Source organism: Sitodiplosis mosellana, unplaced genomic scaffold (assembly GCF_009176505.1).
Source record: "Sitodiplosis mosellana isolate CC-2019 unplaced genomic scaffold, AAFC_SMos_1.0 Smas_scaffold_6226, whole genome shotgun sequence".
In the NCBI taxonomy this organism is placed as follows: Eukaryota; Metazoa; Arthropoda; class Insecta; order Diptera; family Cecidomyiidae; genus Sitodiplosis; species Sitodiplosis mosellana.
In genome coordinates this window covers 9,682,919-9,696,361 of record NW_022601467.1, presented here as the reverse complement: position 1 = coordinate 9,696,361, position 13,443 = coordinate 9,682,919, and the positions used below count along the sequence as shown (strand labels likewise).

General features: G+C 37.5%; 1 protein-coding gene across 9 annotated transcripts in view; it reads right to left on the bottom strand.

Moving 5' to 3' along the window:
- The window catches only part of LOC129578061 (afadin), a 40,821-nt gene that overhangs the window by 16,894 nt on the left and 10,484 nt on the right, over positions 1-13,443 (bottom strand). For 7 of the 9 annotated variants that reach the window (XM_055466130.1, XM_055466128.1, XM_055466132.1 and 4 more), the window contains 5 exons: positions 6,732-6,858; positions 6,524-6,632; positions 5,937-6,410; positions 5,550-5,789; positions 5-192 (listed from right to left, as the gene is read on the bottom strand). In XM_055466130.1, coding sequence (XP_055322105.1) covers positions 5-192; positions 5,550-5,789; positions 5,937-6,410; positions 6,524-6,632; positions 6,732-6,839 — 1,119 coding nt within the window. In that variant the 5' untranslated portion in view covers positions 6,840-6,858. Of the gene's footprint in view, positions 1-4; positions 193-2,894; positions 4,528-5,549; positions 5,790-5,936; positions 6,411-6,523; positions 6,633-6,731; positions 6,859-13,443 lie in introns of those variants that run through there. The other 2 variants (XM_055466136.1, XM_055466135.1) reach the window with 2 other exon arrangements.

Sequence of the window (13,443 nt, the reverse complement as noted above, 5' to 3'; positions counted from 1 at the left end):
TTACTTCAATCGGTTCGGCGGTGAGTTTGACATGACGGCCACCTTCACCGCTGTGAGTTATTTCCACTAGAACGGGCCCTTCTCGGTCCGGCGTTATATGATTGCCACCATTCGACACGCCAAGCGGTTTTTTCTTCCGTCGTCGTGGCTGTGAATCAGCTGGTCGGCGTCGCACATGAAACATGATGGACCCTGATAATTGATAATGAAATCGAGCAAGTTATTAAAATTGAAATTGAAATCTTAACTTAATTTCGAAATGCTATACATAAAAAATAAGGCGAGCTTAGTTTGGCTCATAAAATATCGAAGCATGTAATTTGGTTTATTTATTTATTTTTGTTGTTGTCATGTTCGTTGTATCACGATAAGGAGCGTGACAGACGATACACAGCCGTGCATGCCGACAGTCGACCATTGTTCGCGTAAATAATTTATTCTGAAATCGACAAATGTAACGAAATATTGGAAAAATCAATGCGGCCAATACGGTATCAGAGTAACAGCAGCCACAGCGACGGCACAATGTACAGCACTGTGTGTATCAGATTCGGTTCGGTTCTGATGACAAAATTAATATCGAATACTCTCATTTTCGAATCGATATTTTTGCCATTCATTATTTATAAAATCGAATTTTAACAGAGAAAATCACTCAATGGCGATGATGGTTTGGCGAACGTACGATCGTTTTCAGTTCCTGTTTTTTTCAGCTTAATTAAATTGCGCCAATGTTATGCAATGGAAAATTCAACATCGATTGAAATTTCATTTATTTCCAGAATGTAGGTTTATTATGGCCACCCCCGACGGAACTACCGTTTAACAATCGAGATTTTCTCGTGATAACAGCAAATTTGTGCCGAAACAACAATATCACGTACAGTGTGTGTGTTCGTATATTGCTGAGGAAATCACAGCTTCTATTCAGCTGCAGAAATTCGTAAAATGCTTTTAACGAACGAGCACACATTTAGCAAGTGTTTTGTTAGCTCGCACATAATATTTTCAGATTTGGTTGCTGTCGTCGTCGTCGTCGTCATTTTTATTATTATTACTGAGAAGGGCCTTACCCTGTGTCATGAAATGAACAATAGGAAACCGTTTTTTTGTGTGCTGCCAAAAATTCCGCCCGTTTTTCAATCGGGCGAATGAAAAGAAAATCAATCTCATTGTGTATGACGATGCAAAGCACGCTCAATAACAAAAACCACATAAAAAACGGATTGTCAATAAAAATGAAAGCCTAAAAGTGTCAGAATTAATTATTATTATTATTATCAGCAATTCAAAGGACATTATCAAACGAGAGGCGAACGATAAACTAATGCACACACGCTGGTCCTATTTTAATCGGTTTTTATATTTGGCCGTCATTATTTTATGACAAAAAATCGGGGGCCATATATGTACAACCACACACACTCATACACTCATACACTTATACACACACAATCGACAACGTTTATTATTATAATTTTTGGTTCCGCTGCTGCTATTCGTTGTACCCAGAAAAAAAGAAATATTTCAACTTGACAAAATCACAAATTACATCAAAACGATTGCAAAAGGATAATTGTATCTTGACCCCAAAAAAATGCGATGTCGACGGTGCTCGAATTACCATCACCTTGGCTCACGTTCAATGCGACACTGTCTCTGACTCTGTTTGTCTAACATATCCTTTTCGAAAAGTTCAGTTTTATTTCATTGAGAATGCTTCATATTTATGGCAAAATATGTAATTTGATGAATGATGATTAATAAAATGTAATTGTGTGCAGTGTGCACGATACACAGAAAGAGACGGAGAGACAGTGAAACGGAGGGCCACAATGTTGTGGTTGGAAAAAAGTAAGCAGTAAATTTTTTTCTATCATTCCATTTCATCGAATGGGTTGCGTGGCCCGATGATTTAACTTAGTTTCGCTGTTGTGCTTGTCTTGTACCTCTTTGTACACTGTTCCATCGATATTCATCAGTTTTCCATGAACAACCGCACACGGCTCAACATTATTGCTCTTTTATTACATAGTATACAATAATTATGAGAATGGGGAAAAAAAACAAGAAAGAAATTGGAATAAAAGCATTGGAATGGAATTGAAAATACAGCAGTTTCGGAGTGACGGGTGCGTGTGACTGTAGTAACTGTCGCATTTGGTCAGTATTATTTTGCCTAATGGCTATGGCATTGAGCTCTGGCCTTTTAACGTTTATGGGCGATGAAATTTAAAGCTGCTTATACACCCCGAAAAATCGAGACAAATTAAGTGACTTTTGTAGTGCTGTTGATGTTAATCACAATACAAACACACGGACATTGTCTTTTTTCGACACATTTTCCTAACCATTATTTTTTTTTATTATTTAATGGAATTCTAACCGAACTGCGGCGGTACTGAATGTTGCAGTTTTTCCTTTCCTATCTTACTCGCCCTCCCGCTCTGTTTCTCCGAACGGCCAAAACGAAACGAAACGCAATTCAAACCGAACTGACGATTAACAATTTGCAATACACACTCACTCCAGCATCAACTGTGAACACAAAAACATAATACCTTCGTATTAAATACCACCGATGAGAGAAAGGAAACAAAAAAATAAATTACACTTTTCTATTCATCGTGTTTATCGCCATAAATGCGGCAATTTACTATTTTCTGGCACAAATTTCATATTTTAGCTCCACTGTGTGTATAGTATTGTCGTTGTTGCGAGAGAAAAAATGCCACTAATATTTATCACATTATTAGGGTACGGTAGTGCCATTATACTCTTGACTGAAGAACAAAAAAAAAAGAGTCTATACTGTGTGTGTGTGTATATATATATACAAAAGGCAGCCAAAACACAATGAAAAATGGAAAAATAGCTAGAATTAAATTACTTACGACGAATGCCCCAGTCCATCATGGTTGCGAATTTTCTATTTGACGGTTTTCATTCACAAAACAATGGCAAAAAACACGGCAAAACACTAAATTTGCCGTGTGTGTGTGTGTGTGTGTTTGTTGTGTTTCAAATTGTGGTGAGCAGGCCAACACAACGCAATACGTTTTGTTGTGGGAATCAAAACGAACAACTGAACTCAACCGAACACAACACACTTCGAATGAACACCGAAACACACTGCTTGCACTTAAAACACATGCATATAGAGTCAGCTGGGATTCGCCGAGCGATTGAAAGAACTATGCAAGCTCTAATTGGTGGAAGCTCATCGCGCGCGCCTTTATCATTTAACACGCTCGTTTTGCTTGTGTATACAAATATATTTTTATTATTTTTTCTGTTGTTGTTGCTGTTGTTTTATTTTGATTGCAATTAAATTAAGCTGTTGCTGTTATTGTTGGTGCTGCTGTTGCTATTTTTGCTTTCAATAGTTGAGCTACGTCCATTTTAGTGCCCATTTTATTACCATGAGCTGTGAGATAGAGAGCATATTACTGCTGAAAATGCGCCAATCGATAAAAAGCTTTTGCATTCATACTTTATCTAAAAGTTCCACCATTTTTTTTTCGTTCAGCCCTGTTTCGTTTTGTTTGATTCGTTCTCTATTCTTTGGTGACTGTGCCTATTGTTCGGGCCTTTGTCACAAAACGACCGCGTATTAATTTTATCAACTCTCTATCTGCCTGCCTGCCTGCTTGACTCACTCACGTAGACACTCTGTTTTCGCCTTCCTCTTTTGTTTTATCCACTATCTCAATATTTTGTTTTTATCTTGATGTTTCTCTATTCGCTTGCAGATCCGTACTATTCCGAATCAATTGAAGATGGAAGCGAATGATATGAGCTCAGCAGAAATACACAAATTAAAATCGAAAGAGACGGAGCTGTGGTGAACATGGCAGTAGCAAATGAAAATATTCAAATGCTACGAACAACACACACACACACGCGTCGACACAGCAATCAAGCGCAATCGGTAAACAAAACACACAGCTCACAGCGTTCAGTTCTCATTAAAGATTGGTGACTTTTTTACAATGAAACACAAACAATCACTTTGAATGAATTTCAATGCGATGATGATGATGATACGTAGAAACGCTGTCGATGAGAAAATTTGAGATGAGGCGCGAGTGTCAATGTAAACATCACTAGCGAAAATCACTTGTGTGCTGCTGTTGATAATTTTGCGATTGACTTTGCTGGGGTTTCTAATATAGTTTCAAACTTGTTTCAATCATCTTTAACTATCAACTAAAACTGCTATCATCAGGAAAAGTCGTTCAGCCACACACATTCGGCACACGACGTCCTTGTACTTTTCGTTGTGTATGATGATGATACGTGGAAACACAGCACAGTAAATTGTCTTTCAACGTCGATTTTGTTGTGTATTTATTTATTTTTTTTATCACAACGACGATGACTTCGACGGCGACGAGAAGAAGGAACAAAAATTTGAAGCAAAACGAATAGTGATATGGAAACTGAACCGAAATGACGATAAGCAAACCAAAAAAGCTGACTTGGTTGGTCGGTCGATCGGTTCGGCATGAAAGATTCACACATACTGAATTCCACACTGTATGATGGCACGCGTAAATGTGTGAGCGTATACTCTGAATTTGTATTGCATTCGTAAAATGTAAATGGCATAGTTCAGGATCTATATTATACATACAGCGGCGACAACGACGACGACGACGACGACGACGGTGACGACGTCGATGTAAGCACAGTGTTCAACATGGAAATTCGATAAGAAAATTTCGTTCGTATCATGCTCTCCACTTTGCTTAAGTATAGGTGGCCCGAATGAACGTTCGATTGCCAACAATAAATAAGCCCGAATTGTTCCTTCTACATTATCACCACATGCAGACACACCGATATTGGCCCATTCTCCTCATTTTTCTCTCGCTCTTTCGCCTACTGTCAAATGCTCACGCATACTGGCAAACATCGAACACCATCTCACAAAACACAACGCGTTCAGACATAGGAATTGAAGCAGTACCACTCTTGTGTGACAATCTCTGTCGCGTGTCTTGGATCTTATCAGAACAACTTGTGCTTCTATCAGACTCATTTACATTGCTTCATCCATCGTACATTGAACGGCAATTCCTCCAAGAGATGGCACCATTGGATTGAGACGGAATGCCTCGATGCACCGACACAACACTCAATTTGTCAATATCTCTCATAGCGACAGAATCTTTTTATATACACACTACATGGATTGGTACAGAGAGCACCAATACCGTTCGATTCGCCACAATAACAACAGAACGTGTAACGTACACTGTGTGTATAAGTACGAATATGCGCAAACCGTTCTGTCAACGGTTGGTGTCATTTCTCCGTTTTTGTTTCGTTTTTCTGTTTTGCTTCTCAGTTCCTCGCCCGAGAAAGCACACTGTCACTTTGATAAATGCCTGAAGTAGTGTAAAAGTGCAGTCGGTTGCTAGACAAGCACCCGAAAGCTCAGACCAATTTAAAGTAAATTGAAGCGCAGCACATTTGAGAATGGCTACTGTTTGCTTATCAGATAAAAACTAATTCGATTTATATGTTCGATTCATATAACATACCTCTGGATGTGGGATGATTCATTAGAATGGAAAGTGGGCATTCGTCGTCGTCTAGAATGTATTCGGTTCCATCGCTGTTGACTTGTACAAGACAATAGTGCAGTGGATCGGCTTTGTCCAAGCCATATTTTGATAGCATCTCTCTGACAACGGCTTGGGCACAGTCTCGTATTGACAGCAACAATGTTTTGTAAGGCACATCGCGGCACAAACTCTCTCCGTAAATCTTCAGTGTTCCGCCTGACCAAGAAACAAAATCGAAACGTTAATTTTGAGCGATTTTCATCGTTGATTTTCGAAATGTGTACAAAAACAACTTGGAAAGTCACAACAATGTGACCGAAACAAAATAAACAAGCAAATAGAAGAGTGACATCGTCAACTCACCTGTATCAGGTCCACCGTCTTTCGATCGGAACTGTTGTAATTTCTTTTCAAGTATTTGTTGGCGTCGTCTTCGCATCACCGCCTCAGGGTTCGATATTGATCGGGTGAACGATGTTTCAGGCAATTCAGTGTACAATTTCTCGGCCACATGATTATTTTCGGCGCTACCACTGCCTGGATTTGAATTCATTTTAGCTAATTTCTCTTTTTTCTTCTGTTCCTTTTTTTCTCGCTTCGATAGTTTTCGTTTGAAGTTTAAATCGGTGCTATCGACAATGGATGCTCCCTTTTGATCGGTGTTTCGCAGTAAAAAACGACCTTCACGGTCGTCAATGTGCCAATTTAATTGTACCAGTAACGGTTTTTCATCAGCATTCAATTTACGCTCTTCACCATTCGAATGCACCTCGTACAGTGCATAACTTGGCACCGACAACATTCGCATATCCGGCCGAAATTTTTCGATGAGTGTCTCTGCAACAAAGAAAAAAATACGAAACGGACAAACACCGATGGTTAAAATCAATCGATGGTTTTTGTAAATTCGATTCGATTTGGTTTTAATTAAATTTTCCATTTATACATACCGATTACATCCGTAACAGTTGCATCGGATGCAACTCTAATGCACTTTGTCGCCACTTTTTGACCACGATCTTGGAAATAAAATCGCATCACACCATGGAATTGTAAATTCTATCGATTCGGAAGCAAGAGAGAGAGAGAGAGAGAGATCAACATGAATTTTATTAAAATTTATTCCGATTCGAATAAGGTCGATTGTTATGGTTTTACCTCATCTGGTTCCGATAATTCGAATAGGTCCAAACGATTTGCATTCCATTGCTGTATGACTGAGCGCAGAGCTTCACGCTCAGCCACTCGTTTTTCGGTTGATGTCATTGTGCGAAGTCGCCAATCTCTGAAACGAGCGAAGAAGAGAAACATAAATAAATAACCACGAATGAAAATGAAAAAAAAATAATAAAAATAAAAAATTGATCGGTTAAACTGGAAACATGGAAAACATTGAATCGATCTGAATGAATTTAAATGTATGAATAATTTTTTGTCTCGGTTATCGGTTGAAAAGCCAGGAAATGTTGAAAATTAAGTGGTTTTGAATTTATTCTGATTGTTTGTTTATTTTGTGATATGTTTTGTAACACAAGCCCAAACGGAACCGTAAAACATCAAACCTTTTGAATTCCATCACCTGAACCTCTAATCTTATCAGAAAATGCGTTGTTTAAATCAGATCTAAGCCCGTAATATCTTTAATCTATCTATTTGAGAGCGTAAGCATTGGAATGCTCATGATGTACAAACGCCGATACACACACACACACACACACACAAACAGACGCACACACGCACCCAATAACGATTGATAACATTTGCATCATCAAAACACGGTCAAATTGTTCAAGCTACAGCTAAAAACTTTAAATTGCTCAGCGCCGACCGAATGAAATTTTCACTAGAATGAATCGACAATTAAATTAGGTTATTCAAATCGAAGAATGCATATTGTTAATCGTCGAAATGTGTCGACAACAATTACTAGATAGAGAGTTCACTTGACTGTGGCTTTTGAGAAGCACTTTTGACTATATTTGATTCTCGTTTTCACATTGTGTGCATTTTTATCGACCCAAAACTTCTTTTTTTTTTCTAAAACCACACAAACACAGAGAGGAGAAGAAGAAGAAGAAAAAAATAAACAGCACAACAAAAGCGAACTACAATTCAAGAAATGGCGTCGTCCATGCACGTGTACATTTCCAATTCTACAATTTCGTAGCAAGTTTCGTAGATTTCGAGTTTTGTGTTTGCTTTTTGTAATGAGTATGTCTTCAGCGATACACACATGCTCACAAACTAGGTTTTGTATCGGTCGTTTTGTTTATGAGAACGTTGATAAAGCCATACAACGGCCAATTTCATGCTCGTTGTTGCCATACGTACATAAATTGAAGAAAGTCTTGTGACAACGGCACCAGCCAGCAAAATGAACGACGACGACGACGACGTCAAAAGAGAAAGAGTGTGAGAGAACGAGAAACAGTAAAATAGTGAAAAAAAGAGCCATGTTTATATACGCGTATTCAATATGTTTTGTCTTAATTACACACATTTTACATAAACAGTATTTCAAGTGTATTGTGCATTTAAATTCAGAACCGGCGTCGTCGATCAAGAATGTAACAAATTGTTACGTTTAGACATTTTTTTTGTAACTCTCTATCGGCATATTCAAAACACGCCTCACAAGAATCCAGAATGAAGTGTTGTTGTTCAACATTGCCATATATACTGCAAATGACCGGCTATTTGGAACGCCCGATAATGTGAACAAAAAATAAACATTCCGTAAATCCGCTGTAAATCTTCTGTCGCTTCCTCACTCGATTTAATCGAAATGTTTACGAAATGTGATTATTATAATTCTGAATGTTTTGGAAAAGGTTTTTTTTTCGTTGCCGTTGCTGAATGTATTATTTAGTAATTTTATCAGCTATGAGTTATAATTGATTCATCTGCATTTCATGTCAATGGCTTTGAAAAATTTATTATTCAATTCTCACCGCTCCTCACTCGAATGGAATGATAATATTTTGAAAACGCCCCTTGGATTCGTGAGCATTCTCTCAAAATCTAGCATCGGTTCGAATTGAATGACAAACAAACAAACAAACAAACAAACAAACAAACGAATGAACGAACACAAAAAAAAACTCTACCTGAAAGCCCTTGATTTTGCCATTTCAAATGGTCGAATTAAAGGATTAAATGAAAATTATAGACGACGAAATTATTAATACAAAAATTGAATTTCTCATATTGAATGGGATAATCTTGATTCCGTCATTGGCACACAAACACAAACAACTGACATTCACCTAATACACAGCACCTATGCTACGAAATTGATTTTCTCGAAATGAAACCCTTTACGTCAATTGAATTTCAAAGATTTTACACGAATAATAGCATTGTTTGCTGAAGTGTAACACATATAGCTTCTAACTAAATAAAGAAGAATGTCGTATAGAATTTTTATTGTCGAAGAAATGGACATTGTTTTCTGCGTTGCAACTGTTTCATAGAATGTAATTGTTGTGCTGTTGTTGTTCGATGAATTTTAAATGTATTTTATTTTTCGATTTAAGATGATAAAATGTACACTTTCAAAGCACGACACACCTTAAAAGGTCTCGAATTCTCATATTGGCAGATGAGGTATTCGTTCGATGAATACCCGAACAAATTGAACACATTTTGTTTGGAAGATAATTGGATATATAGTTTTCGGTTGGTATTCGTCACTGATAGCGCCAAGTTGAAGTTTTCGACATTTTTGGCTCAAATTACGGATTCCACCGATGCAACGAATTTTCAACTGCACACAAGTTCCCCACTAGAAATACACTGAGTAGAGACTGATTGAGCAACAGCAGTAGCAGAGTTAGACAGGAAAAGTGTCGAGAATCGATTGAAAAATCGCAAGTAACTGAACGGCATACAAACAGGAATACGAATAAAAACGACCAAACACAAGCCCAATTTTATTTCTGACTTGTTTGATCGATGCCGTTTTTTTTTGTTCCTTCATAATGCGAGCAACTAACAAGTGCACCGAATTTCGTTTGGGCTAATTTTTTTTTATTAACATTTGTGTGTGTGTTTTATCGTTTATGTTTTTTCCTGTTGTTCGATGGTCGTTGTGTTCATTCAACTACCTCTTTGAAATTCTTTTTTGACTTGATTTTTTTTTTGGTCGTTGCTGTTGTTGTTGTTGTTCGGTTTGAATTGTTCAATTGGATTCAAGCATGTGCACACAAAGATATATCGTGGGTAAAACACGAGCATTGGCCTTTAGGAGATTTACTGAGAAGTGAAAAATGGCAGACGGCTCGGTTGTATGCCAGTGAAAATAGGCGATCGGGCCGAAATTGTGTGTGTTTGTGTGTGTGAACGCTCAGTTTTTCACGCCACATGTGAATACATTGAACTTTGTTAACCAAAAAACGAACCGAATTGATGAGATCGGTCGGTCGGGTGTTTTTTCTCTCTGGTTCCTGTGTTGTTCACTTGGGATGAATGAGATTGGTCGATCACTGCATGATTGGCAAATGCTCTGGAATCAATTACATCGAACATTCAACGGCAACAAAAACTCTCAATTAGATGAAAAGAACGTTAAATAGGCTCTTGTCATGCGAATGATTCAATTCGCTGTTGGCCTTGATTGATTTTCTATTTTCGTTGTATCTTTTTTTTTGTTCATTTCGGTTTCACTGTGTTGTCGCATCAACAATAAGTATCGCAGTTTAAAATGACAATGGCAATCTCTAATTGCTTATTGCTACCTTAAAACGGAAATATATCTTCAGTCCACACCCATTCTCGATCGTTCAGTTATTTAACTTTTTTTTTTTTAGTTTTTGGTATTTTCAATTTGTTTTATTATTCCGATTTGATTTCAGATTCAAAACATTCTTGCTTTTTGAAGCGTCAATACCCGCTTCATACATACACACAATGAGATTACTACTGAAATACGATCACGTATTCACATAGTTATTTTTTTTTTCTCTCTCATTCGAAATGATATTCGCTCAGATTTCACAATATATGAAATGACAATCGATACACATAACCGAAAACAACGGCGGCGGCAGCAGCACCACCACCACCAACCAAATTTCCAACGGAATACTAAACTAGAATTGCGTAAAAATAGATCAATATTGTGAAACATCACAGTCAAAATCCATTGATTTTGAACTTTTGTAAACAATTCATCGAAATGATTGCCAGTTTTTATGCATGAAAACTATAAAATATGGCATTTGCTTGGGTTTAAATAAAAGAAGAAGCGCGGCCGAATGAGATTTCAATGCATGTATACGCTTTTTTTTAAGCAAAAAAAAATTGATTACAAATATGCTGCTTGCTCGATTGACTGAGGAAAGCAGGGGAGAGAGAGAGAGAGAGAGAGAGAGAGAGAGAGAACACACTCGGCGCAAACATTTCTTCATCGCATCGAACGTGTACGGTCGTGTTTCGTAAAAGAATTTTAAAAAGAAAAAAAAAACGAGAAACCAAAAATGCTACAATGGAATGGGAAATTTGCGTATTTTATCGAAATAATAATAATCGATTATTTTGCCTACGTTTTAACCCATGTAGCCCATGGTTGATATTACAATGTTCGACACAAATTAGAATGAAGTACCATATTTTTTTTGTTATTATTTCTTTGTTGTTGGTACGAGAATAAATGTTGAAAAAAAGTACAGTTATTGAAATTGGCATGTTGTACGCGAATCCAGACCATTCACTTTTTTTTCATGTTGATTCATATGCAGGAAACGCAAGTCGCTCAAGTCGAACAACAGCAACAAAAACAACAAATTAAGTGAATATTTCTCATTTTCTAAAAGACAGTCTTGAAAGCAGATTTGATGTTTTTTTTTCTTTCTTTCTGCCAGCAGTTTTCTAAATATTATCTACATTGTACATTAAAACTTCCAATAGTCATCATCAGCGTCATTTTCTTTAGTTTTGGTTTTATTTTCGCATTTGATGTGTGTGTGTGTGTTTTCTTTCTTCTCTGTGGTGTTTTCAGTATTTTATGAATGGTTTGTTTTTCGGTAATTTTCTCTTTTCGCCGCCGCCGTCACACACACACACACACACACACCCAATCCAATTCAATGAGTGTCTGCGCTGATGGATGAAGAAGTAAACGAATCACAGAAGAAATATAAAAAGAAACGATTCAACGACAAAGAAATGCGTGCGGGGCATTGACACAGATAATTGACATGTTAGCTAAATCACCGACGCACGATAAATGCACATACACACACATACATTTCATCAGTTGCATCAAGTCTTGCGCTGCGCTCAAATACCAACAGACGACATTGAATATATCTAACAACCGACCGACCGAAATCCAGATCCATATGTGGCTTGTAAAAATCGCGCTCATGAAAAATGGAAACGGTTTTCGTGCCGCTTCTTCCACTTTTTTTTTTCTTCTGCTTCTTCTCCGTCGGTTTTTTTTAGTCATTTCATGACATTTGATACAATAATTCGATTAATTATTGTACTAACTGCTTGAATTTGGTTTTAAACGGTTATATTGTCTAAATTGTAACAAAGTACTCTAATGCACGCATATTGGAGGCGAATAGGGCGGCGAACAAGCGTGTGCGCGCTCTCTCTCTTTGTCCGTACTCTGCAATTCACAGCCAGACGGCGGATGAATGGAACGAGCAAACGAGCATGGAAATGGAGATTTGGGACGCGTGCATTTAATTTAGTGAATTAATAAAATGCGACACCATGAATACATAATTCATTTAGTTTGAACAAGATAAATAGATAAAAATCATTGTTTTTTGCTCAAATAGTTCGCTGGAAAATGGATAGAGAGCGAAAGTAATTATAAATATCCAGTTTTATCGTTAGATTACAAATGAAACGCGCACGGCGGTCACTCGCACGCTTATTCGACGTGCATTGTGAGAGTGGTGCTGCTGTTGATATTGCTGTTACTGCTGTTGATGCGCAATAGTAACGCGATTTTCTCGTTCAATTCTTGAAACAAAAACACCAACAGAAAAATAACACAAAATGAAATATTATCCGATGTCCGGTTCGTATGTTTTGCACTCCAAGTATCAACAGCCGTAGCAGCACTTGGAAATATAATTTAGAAGAAGAAGAAGAAGAAGAGAGAAAAATGTGTGTGTATACGATGGCGACCGATCCACCAATACAGACGCACGGAGTGGGCATGGGCATACACTCATATGTTATTTATATGGAAAAATTTATCTGTTTCAATCTAAATTACTAATAATATTATTTCTTTTTTTTCTGTTTTTTTTTTTCATTTCGAAGAAAATGTGAAAGGAGAGGAAAGAAAGTGTCGAATGATTGTGGTGCAAAAGAGAGAATCGAGTTAAAAAAAAATAACAGCAAAAAATGGTATAAAAATTATGTGCAAAGACAACAAAAACATCGGCAACATTGGCAACAAAACAAGAAGCAGGCAGTGGCGCGCAGCTACTCCGCTCAGATAGCGACGCGAAGAAATTTAACTAACCTCTTATAGGTCAATTTAAATTGTTTCCTCTCGTCGAAACAAACGGCACACATTCAAATACACACTCTCACACTTCCAATGTGCACGGTTCACTCGATACGCGCAAGATACACACAATAAATTCTATTCATTCAATGCAATGCTAGCGGAATTGCCCTCTGTACTCCGGTTGAGTATATTTATGTTGGACGCCAAATCGCACAACAGCTTTTTGATGGTACAGGAGCAGAGCGAGAGAGAGAGAGAGAGAGAGAGAGAGAGAGAAAAAAAACCGACTCAGAGTTTATGTATTTGCACCAAACTTCTCACAAAGTATTTCGATTGTGGCCGTATGCTCGAAAACAAAGCATGCATGAGAACTAATGTGTGGTGCTTTCGCTT